At 36.6% G+C, this 11088-nt stretch overlaps 1 protein-coding gene across 1 annotated transcript; it reads right to left on the reverse strand.

Annotated features, from left to right (window-relative positions):
* Window positions 1-7: 7 nt before the first annotated feature.
* On the reverse strand, window positions 8-10175 carry LOC139114765 (putative enoyl-CoA hydratase). Its single transcript, XM_070676666.1, has 8 exons — window positions 10023-10175; window positions 9058-9220; window positions 7023-7181; window positions 5641-5845; window positions 4548-4674; window positions 2986-3090; window positions 1854-2000; window positions 8-1506 (listed from the first exon to the last, which is right to left on the reverse strand). Exons 1-8 carry the CDS (start codon window positions 10038-10040, stop codon window positions 1468-1470), a joined length of 963 nt encoding a protein of 320 aa, XP_070532767.1. The 5' UTR covers window positions 10041-10175; the 3' UTR covers window positions 8-1467.
* Between the last annotated feature and the right edge of the window lie 913 nt (window positions 10176-11088).

Below are 11088 nucleotides of genomic sequence, written 5' to 3' on the forward strand. Positions count from 1 at the left end.
CCAATTAGCAGGACATGGACTTTTAATTAATTTCTATGAATACATTTCATAAAATTACTACACTCCTTATGTGAATTAGAGCAGAATGGCTAAATTCTATCCATACAAGCCATTTCAGGCCATTTCAGGCCATTTCAGGTTACAGATAGCACAGTTTAAGTACCACATGACCCATTCTAAATGTTCTTTGAAGGCAGATTCCTCACTGAAGTCTGGTATATAGCGTACTGTCTTCCATGTCTAGACAAATGCACTAGTTTAAAGCTTCCAACTGATTTTTAGGTACCTCATTCTTTTCAATTCCCATTTTAAATGCGTTAAAAAATATATTTGATTGAAAAAAGCAGACAGTCTTTCTTTGTAACATTCTGACAGGTGTATATGTCCAAACTTTTTGTATGGCTTGTCATACAAAGGATGTTGAAAGTGAGGAGACTTGTTGCAGCTATTTTGTTTGACAAAGGGGTGTTGATTTTTATGAATTGATCTGAAAAAAGAAATTTACATGCTATCTTTATATAGACAGTGACCATGTAGGTCATTGAGAGATAATTTGCTTTACAAAACTGCAGTACATTATACAAACTGTGACTTTTGTGGTTACAAAACAGCAAAGTTGAATTTTTGCCGCAACATATAAACATATTTTATCATAAAAATATTATTGTGAAGATGTGGGACAGAGAGTTATTGCAGACAACAATCAGAGAGAACTGGGGGTAAAGTACAGAACTATGGATTGAACTTACCAGTATAGGTGTTTCCTCAGAATGTGACTTCTAGCAATGTACCCAAAAAGTTAACAGAATATTTGCAGATAGCAGTCTAAAGGTTAAGGTGATAATTCATTTGATGTAAAAGCAGCTGGGTGTGTCAAACCACAACTATAAATTTACAAACTAACATAAGAATCTACAGAAAAGCTCCTAGTAGGGTTAGCAAAGTCTACCCTCGTTTCTTTCCATGGAACTTTGTAATCATTAAAGTAACAACCGTAAAAAGACAGTCACTTTCAGCATAAAATTTGACAAATAATGAAGATTATTCACTAAAAAATTGGTTGGTTATACTTCATGAAGACCAGATGTTTCCTGGCTGTTTGAGTATATGAGTCTGTTTGTGCATTCCATTTACCATCCAATGTAATTGACATGTGACACACGACAAAATTATGAGGACTGGCAAGCATATTCATAATGAAGGCTCATTTGCATAATTAATTAGTCTAAACATTTGTATTGAAGTATTGTAAAATAGCATTAAACATTAATTGAATCATTTACAGGTATTTATCTTATATACAGTACTATATTTTGAAGATAGCTATTATTAATGAGTCATGGTCGTCATTGATGCCATTCACGTCATCTTTGATGTATCAAAAAACCTGGACAACTTGCTGGCATCATTTATTGTCTATGAACCTTTCGACCTGTCCTTGAATGCAAAGCAAAATGACCACAACTGTCAGAGTTTAGAGTTCAGCCCAGACCACTGTGTGTCATCCTGAAATAGAGAATGAAAGATCAATAGAATGACATGGAGCAATGTTTAATATCTCAGCTCCACATGATCAAGAAAGTCAAGTATGACTTTATTTTTCTGGCAATAACCTCAATAAATCTGAATCTTTACATTATAAATGTTACATAAAATATTCAAAATCAATGCTCCATATTCAAGTGAGAATCTTGCTGAAAAGTGATCTTTTAAATGTTTTGGGTTTGTGTTTGTAGGTGTGTTGCTGTCTTTTGTTTTTTTTAGTGTGTGTGTGTTTTTCTTTTGAGCTGTCATAGTTATAATCTGTGTTTGAACGTAAAAAGATTTCTAAAATGCAAGAGATGTTACCGTACCCCAGAATCCCTTTCACGAATAGCTTTCTTAAATCCAACTTCTACAGCTCTTTCCTGGAACTGAACTCCTTCTGGTGTGTGCCTGGACATACCATCAAACAGTGTAGCAAGTCTCTGAGTTGAAAATAAGCCCATATTTTCAATGGCCTAAAATAGGATACAAATATGAAAAAAATGGGAATACTGATATGAAAGTCAAATCTAAATAAGTGATGCACAATGTGGTATGTACATGCACAGGTACTTAGATCATATGGGCAAAATTTAATCATTGGGTACAGGAATACTTTATAAATACATGTACTGTAATTGATTAGTTAGTTTAGTTTTGCAAATTTCCAAAATTTGGTATGTAACATATCTAACATTGCATCAAGAGAAAGAATTGTTTCTTTTCCATGATATTGGGCAAAAGTGACAAGATGTATTTTTATATGCACTTCATAAGTTACCATATCAGCAACATTATGTGTTATCTGTATGTACTACCTGCAGTATATTGTCTCTTTGTTACATCTTTGGATAAATGGAATTTACTAACTTAAAGGCATCATGAGTTAATTCTATTCGTAACATCATATCATGAACAGTTATGGCAATTAATGGTTGTATGTTAGCAATTCATGTACAAATATTACAATGAGGATTCTGTAGTTAACACACCCTTTGAAGGGAACACAAGTAAGATATTATGACTTGCAGGTCTTGAAGTGGTCTAGTATGACCATAAAATAATCTAATTTTTCTTTTGGCTTTACTTTAAACACTGTACTTTTTTGTGTTATACTGTACGTATAAACAAACTATATGTACTTCAAGATCTACTGGACCATTTCCCTCCCATGGCCTGCTCGTGTATAGGTCCAACTACTGTTTTGAAAACCACGGGGATGTTATACCAAGGTCTGGTGATTATTGGGTTAAATCTCTTCACCCAAATTCCCTGTAAACAGGCCCATATACACTCTGATTCACCATCAATAACAATGGGTTTGGGCCAAACCACCAGGGTGCAAGGGTTAAATTAAGGGTCCTAACTGCACTCATAAATTACCCGTACACTCACTGCGGAACACAGACAGCAATTATTTGGCTTTGAATGAATAAAAAATCCCTAGGATATCCACCATACCTGATTGATGACTTGTTTTTGAAAGAAGAGTTGGTTACTGGGGACATTCACCATTCTCTTTGCTAGTCTCTCCACTTCATCATCCAATTGCTCCTCTGGAACTGCCTATGGAAATTTGGGCAATAGACAGAAACAGTTGAAAAACAAATGGAATGATGATCGCCCTTAGCAAAATATCATACATTCTAGGGTTGCAGGTTTTTGCAATGTTGCATGAATGAAGACAAGTTCATCGTGCACTTGTATTATTCATCACCGTTGTTTGGTCGTAAGGGAAACTTTGTAAGTTAACTGACAGATGGACATAATATGTATTGTTTGGTTACAGCTTTGGACTCTTTCAGCAAGGACATTTTGAAAAAGCTATTTCATAAGATTACCTTCTGAAGTAACACCTTTAGATGTGAACATCATGAATTACACTATAGATGCATGCCTTAATAATCTTTACGGCCCTGATACGGCTTTTGCGGCCCGAGGTAGTATGGCGGAAGGGCCCGAGCGTGCGAGGGCCCGTACGCCATACGACCAAGGGCCGCAAAAGCCGTATCAGGGCCGTAAAGGTTTTATCATATACCTTATGGAATGATAAATATGTAGTTTACATAATATTCAACATTGTTTAGGACATAAAAATGCGTGCCATATCAAAAATTCATCGCCATTTGTTACAGTTTTTCATAAATACGATGGCCGTTTCCCGTCGCGAATTGACATACATAATGACGTCATTTGTTTACCTGCAGAATTCTAGAACGCGCAAAGCAACATCCGTACTATTACGTGACCAACAGAGATCAAGGCTGAAATCGAGGTGTAAGAAGGACAAAAGCGTGATGTCAGTTTCTTGTAATTTACACTGAACAGGCACGCAGTTAGTATACACTGGATTTCACTAGAATTTAGAAATAAAAACTGATGTTACCGGCGCGGCTTCACTGTCGCCACGCGCAACTACGATCTGAGCGAGCAGACGTTTTCCAAATCTCGCGCTGGCTTTGTGTACGAATGGAACGTTTGCGGATAGCAACACGCGTAGTAACCAGAATTGAGATTGTTCAGAAATGCACGCGATTGCCCATATTTGGGAACCGGGCTGGGGCGTGATACGTAAAAAAAATGCACGGATCTGAGGGCGCTTTCTCCCATAGCTTTGCACAGGCACGTGAATGTAGGTATATGACAATTGTTATTGCTACTTGCAGTGTGGAGTATTGCTCAGGCGATGCATTTCAACTTTAAAATTCAGAGTAATGTACATGCAGCCATAAGCTGAATGCATCATTGTCTGACCATGGCCTGAAAGCCACAACCTCAAACATGGGCTGTGAACATAATCATCATTTATCCATTAATATTGTTGTGGGCATCTGATTTAAAATTCAACAAGGAAGGATTAAGCACAGACTTTCCAAGCAACTGCTTTACTAAAGATTATGCTCATGAATGGCAACAACTGATGTATCTTTTTCAAAGGAATATATTATACTTAGTCTATTAATTTGAGACAATGATGAGAACACAACAATAAAACTTGAAACTTAAGTGAATCTTGCCATTACCTTGAGAACAAGTCCTATTCTGGCAGCTTCTTTGCCATCTATCAAGTCACCAGTGAACAACATCCTCTTGGCTTTCTCTGCTCCAATTCTGTAAACCCACATAGCTGTAATTGGACAGCCCCACACCCTGCAACCAATGATATATACATAGTTGCACAGCTCAAAGCTGTCACTGTGGTATTTACATCGAGGCTCTATTTCTGTGCAGGCCAGCTGGAGTGCACAGAACTTGGTACAGGTGAAATATTCACTAGATGCAATGTGGAACATACCGGTACTTCATATGCACAAGGTTGTGCAATGTGATTGGTTTGTGTCTTGTACTCATTTGCATAAATTTCCCTGAAACATTTGGGACATGTGTACTGAATAAATCAGGCTCTTATAGAATGTCATGCACATATGACCATGCAAGAAAGAAAATGCAAAAGCTGTAGACTTAACTTTCTCTGTATTAAAAACTGCATTGTTATTATTGTTGACAATTGACTAACTCTGAACAAATGTTGGATTTCCTTAAAGTTTGAATATACTGGTATATATGCTAAAGCTATGTAGACACATTGAACAATAAGATTCTGACATTACTATTGGTGTATTATAACAGTACTGTATTTCACAAAAGAAAACACAAAAAATTGACACTACAACTCACCAGTCATCGGTAAATGAAGCTTTTACCTGTTCACCCCAATCGATGCCCTTTAAAGAGGTCTAATAATCACTATATACTGCTAACTACATTGATAACAACAGGTTTGGTATAAATCGTGGTCACCGTGGTGATATCATACGTATATCATATGTTTAGTTCACAATATAAATTGACAAATGTATTGCTTGTAAAGGAGGGTTTACATATAACTTATGCATATACTTCTTTTAAATTACTTTCACAGACATCATTGAGAAGTCAAGATAAAACAGTCAATTGTTTTGCTCTATATGCTCATATAGTACAAATATTTTGCTTTGTCTTCGACTTAATTAATACAAAGTTTACACAGTGTCCTATCCGATGCTAAAAAAAGACTATAATCTGACTGGCACTCAAACAAGAAAAATTGCCCAAAATTTATTAATATTTGCGAACCTTGCAGGAGGGTATCCAATCCGTGCATTCTCTCCCATGACAACCATGTCACAACACAATGCCAAGCTACTGCCTCCAGCCACAGCATAACCATGAACTTTACAGAGTGTTGGTTTGTAACTTTTCCAAAATGACATGAATGCTTCTAAGCTTGGTTCAACATTCTTGTAATCAATGAATGGATCCCAAGGCATCTTCTGGGTTCCTGTTGCGTCGGATATAAGATATAGTACATAATCAGTTTTCAACATGGAGAAATTTATGTATTTATTGATTTAAGTCTCTCTTGCATGTATGATAGCAAATATGTATGAGTGAGTGCTTTATGAACTCTACACTACACACAGTGTGTGCAGGGGCCGCAGTCATTTAACTGTAACAAATTAGCTCAGATATTTTGCACCCGGGAATTTTAAACCAGGGGACACTGTCTCCCAGTACCATTTTTTGGAGGGGATATTTTGCACATTTTGGGGCCAAAATGTGTCAGTTGTCAATCAAATTAAATTTTGTAATAAATTAGTTTCACAGAATAAAATTCAAGCTACCTCATCGTCAGTCAGACTACAAGCAAGTTATGATACTGAGTGCACCGTTTTGATAGTCAATCACTCAATTGGTCCTCTCATGACTAGCCTACGATTAAATGGGTGTTGCTTGTTAATAATGTTCATTTTGCCCAATTATATGGCACACGTATGTTCTCTGGCTATATAGTTTTCCCTCACAGTAATTACACTGTTACAGTAACTCCACCCCAGAACAAGTCACTTAACAGGATCATTTCAGTGATTGACTATCAAAGGGACGCCAGTGACATCATGGTCTTTGCTGGAGCCTATTCACATTTAAATATTTAAATATTAGGCGGTTTTGCATATTATGGAGTTGAAAGTGAACTCTGAGGCTAGATGGAGCGTGGGCGAAGGCCAAAAGACAATATGGAGAGATCCTAAAGACTGTGGCACTGGTACTTGTGAAAAAGTCTCGAGCCTCGAGTCAGATCTGGTTTGAGGCAGACGGTGCAAGCAAAGCGTATTATGCTCCCAATATCCTAAGGATAGGACTCCAGGCAGTTATTGCATAGTCCATGAAAGGGTTGCAGGGTTTGTGTCCTCAAAATCCGTTTGTTTACTTCAATGATCGTGTCCATGATTGGCAGAGACAGCAATTTGTGAAAACACTTAGTTGCTGGCATTATTGCTAGCTGATATCAGTGAAGGAGGCTCTCACCTCATTACTCAGAGCGCCCTCAGACTGCCCGGGGCAATCTTGCTGAATAACTGGCTGTTTTGCCAGTTATTTGTGCCTGTGGTGTAAGTGTAGTTCTTGTGGTCTACAAATCTCACCGAGTGTATAATGACTTCATTTGCGGTACTTACCTGGTACATCTCCCTCAGAGTCTTCTGCATACTGTTTTAAATCATGACCTGTTGTGAAAGCCTTACCACTTCCAGACAACACAATTACTTTCACTTTATCATCATCATTAGCCAACTGCACTGACTGCTGCAGTTCCTTTGGCATGTGCTCATCGATGGCTGGCAAGAGAAAACATTTCAGAGTATCATAGATCCAGTCTTTAATTCCCTATCCTTTTCAACAATACTGTAAGTTATTACTTACAGTATGTTGATCAGATAAGTTCCCAGTCTAAAGACAGCACAATTGCATATTATCCTCAACATAGCCAAACAGCACATTGATAAACACAGTTCCTTTTAATACCATGTGTGGATGAAGACACCACATTTTATAAAAATCTTATAAATCTAAATTGTACTGTGTCTCCATCTCTCTAGGGTATATATCATAAATTATTCACTGATGAGAAAGCCTTTGATGACATATCATTAGACCAGTGTAGAGTATACCTGACTAGAGTAGTATTAAATACAAAATTGCTAATTGATTCATAATGTGGCAGTTATACCCAGATCGTCAAACCAGGATAACTTTATCATAATTTGACAATGCTAAACAAAACAAAATATGTCAATAAAACATGAGCCGATGGGCATTATTAAACCTTGGTTCATGATCACACTCTAATAATTATACAAAAATTTAGCAACATATTAAATATGACAATAATCTTCTTTACCATAATCCCGATCCCATGCCTTTTTGAGCCATGGTTTAAATGTGTTTAAAAGTTTATGAAGTGAATATTCATTTATTCTGTGTACTGTTGTACACATACTACACAGTGTATTTATTATTGTTTCAAGATGACCTGCAGGCAGGTGACCATTTGCAAAACATTAGGAGGGTATCTGTTCTTCTGCCCAGATGGCATGAACATGTCCCTTGACGGTCCTGTTTCCTTGTACACCACTCTCCATAACTTTCGTGCCAATTTATTGGTTTGGTTTAAGCAAATAAAAATCAGACACTTGATTTCGATCATGGATAAATCATGGATTTTTATCATTGAGTGAAGCATGAATATATTTGAGTCACTGTTATGATTCATTGCTTTTGCTTGCATAGTTCTTTAAATACAGGATTGCTTATCTCATTTATCAAGATAGATGACATTACACCATTGGCTATCTGTCATGAAACATTGTGTAATTTGATTATTTAAAGTTCTCATCAACTTAAAAATAGTTCCAGGTCATGCAGTTTCAGTCATGTCAGCTTAAAGGGACAAAGTTCGCCATCTTTCATGAAGTTTGTTTGATACAAGACACTATTTATATTGTTTGACATGTTGAAAGATACTGAATGAATGGGTTAACCATGCATATATTCAACCGTGGTTTTTAGACACCATGCATACATGAAACCAATGCGAGAAAGAAATTAAATGCATGGTCATGACCATTAATTCTTTCTCACCATGCATGGTTTCATTTAATTTGTCTAAAATCAGAGTTGAATATATGCATGGTTACCCATTCATTCAGTATCTTTCAACATGTCAAACAATATTATATCGTATCAAACAAAATTCATGAAAAATGGCTGACTTCGTCCCTTTAAGCAATACTTTTCCTGGGGAGGATTGTGTGAAGTAAAAAGACGTACTATGCTGCGCTTGCTGAACAATCCACTGGATTGTAGAAATATTAGTGATTTTAGAAAAGAGTTAAGGGAACTGTTGAACTTGTGACTCTGTGAAGACACTGAACAAAAGTTGTTGCAGGTCTTTTTGAAGTGACATGTGTACTGACCAGGAATAGAATCTGATGTACTTGTTGATGCCATACTAAGGCGGCTATCGTCATCAACAAGTTACTATTACATCCAACAAAGTGATAATATTCAACATATGTGGAATATAACAGAATGTTATATCCCTATATTCTATCACAAGTAAAACATGCCTGATGAAATCAGAATGGTTCAAACAAGTTAAAATTAAACTGCGAACTGTCACCAATAGCAAACTGTAGTTAATTTCAAACTTACCATTGAGTACATGAGGTCTGTTCAAGGTGATATAAGCCACTTTATCTTTGGTGGTGTACTGGACACTCTTGAACTCATCAGGGTTGATAGATGACAGGGAATACATTATTGTTCTTCTGAGCACAATTGGAATATTTAAAGAGCTGACCTGCCTACAAATTACCTGCATTGGAAAATGATATGTGAAGATTAAGATCTCATGCAAGACACTCACTGGCCTTATGACCCCTAAATGACATATTAAACATATCTGTATTCCATTTTGTATAATTTATCAGACTTTCATCAGTCTCTTTAGCAGTTGATATGTACTGAATAGCAGCTGTGTTAAGAATTCATTCAAAAGCAACTTCAATTTTCTACTTCAAGCAAAATGGTAATTTTTGGATAGGTAACTACCATGCTAATAACCAGAATTGAAGATCATAATTGGGGTCATATGAGAATGGAGACTGTTGTCATGGTCACGTTTGTGTAACTTTCAGAGACAACATGATTTCAAGGAAAATGTGCTCTTTTGATAGCAGTATAGCAACTATGTAGGAATATTTGTCTAAGAGGAATGTAGTTTCTTATACTTTCTATTAAGTCTTATACTTGAAAATATAGGGCCTGGTGTATATCCAGGCAAAAGTGATAGCTGTAAGTTATTCTGCATAAAAGTAATTAATTGAGGCAATTAATTTTCCAAGACCAGTGAACATTTACCAGTATATGCAGTATTGTGCTAATTACATGAAACTAAAATTTGAATGATGGACAAGGTACAGACTTTAACATATGAAATGTACAAAATACAGATCTGTATCCCTATTTATGCGTTTATGTAGTATTTTCACCATAACATGCCTTTTTAGCTTCCATCTTCCATAGAAGACTGCAGCTGTAGTCAGACAGAGACTTTGGTTTTTGCAGAGTAGCCTGTATACAGTAATAAGCTCGGCTGGTAAAGATTATTCACTTACCCGTCCAATGTTATACATGCTGGCTGTTAATGTGATGGTTTCTTCACCTCCTTGTTGAAGTCTACAGCTTGATTAAATGACTGTGCTGTAATGCCCGTAACAATCAAGGACACCCTGTGTGACCAATTTTTTTGCCAAACCAGGGTGCTCTAAGACCTGTATTTTCAAACTACCTAGCTTACTTTTAAATAACATGCAATCATTTTTCAGTGTCTGGCAGGACAATGGATTGAAAGAGCATCCCCATGATCATGCCCCTGTAGCCCGTTGTTTGAATAACCTTTAATACTGGGGTTATGCTAATGCTTTTAACAAAAAGTTTACATGGCAGGTGGTTGTGGCCTAATGCATGGCTATGATTGGATCAATGTCATGGATCAATCATTGTTCGTATTCAAATAGTGATAGTGATAGTGGCCACAACCATATCTAAACTTTTATTAAGTTGTCCTACACAGGTCTTAATTTTGTCACTGTATGGTTCCTTTAGACCGTGACAGTACAAGCAAGACCCTTTATGCTATGATGAAAGAAGTCTGCACTTTCAATACTACTCGTATCCATTGATTTAGCCGGATGCTTTGTGTATATTGGGAAAAATAGACAGCAGGTCAGATTTGTCGATATCACTCACACCAGATTGTGGCTAACTAGATCATTATAGTTGATGTCAATTGTGACTCTCAATGTCAGTTGTGACTCTCAATGTCAATTGTGATCATCAATGTCAGTTAATCGTGACTCAATTCAAGTTGTGACTCTCAACGTCAGTTGTGAGACTCAGTGTGACCACTCTCAATGTCAGTTGTTGTGACTCTCAATGTCAAGTTGTGAGACTCTCATGTCAGTTGTGACTCGACGTCATTTGTGACTCTAAATGTCAAATTGTGACTCTCATTGTCAGTTGTGAGACTAAATGTCAGTTGATTTTTCAGGTTATTACTCTAGAGACATCTTTGTTGATCAGAATATCATACCAAGCCATATATCATACCAAGCCATATATCATACCAAGCCATATATCATACCAAGCCATACATGTTTGAAAAAGAAACTACAATCAGAA

This window comes from Ptychodera flava, chromosome 16 (genome assembly GCF_041260155.1).
Source record: "Ptychodera flava strain L36383 chromosome 16, AS_Pfla_20210202, whole genome shotgun sequence".
Lineage (NCBI taxonomy): Eukaryota > Metazoa > Hemichordata > Enteropneusta > Ptychoderidae > Ptychodera > Ptychodera flava.

Excerpts from the sequence above, each read along its gene's own strand:
- LOC139114765 (XM_070676666.1), bottom strand. Across the intron at positions 3,091-4,547 it reads GAATAGGACTTGTTCTCAAG|GCAGTTCCAGAGGAGCAATT; the intron begins GTAATGGCAAGA and ends AAATTTCCATAG. Across the intron at positions 2,001-2,985 it reads AAAAACAAGTCATCAATCAG|GCCATTGAAAATATGGGCTT; the intron begins GTATGGTGGATA and ends ATCCTATTTTAG.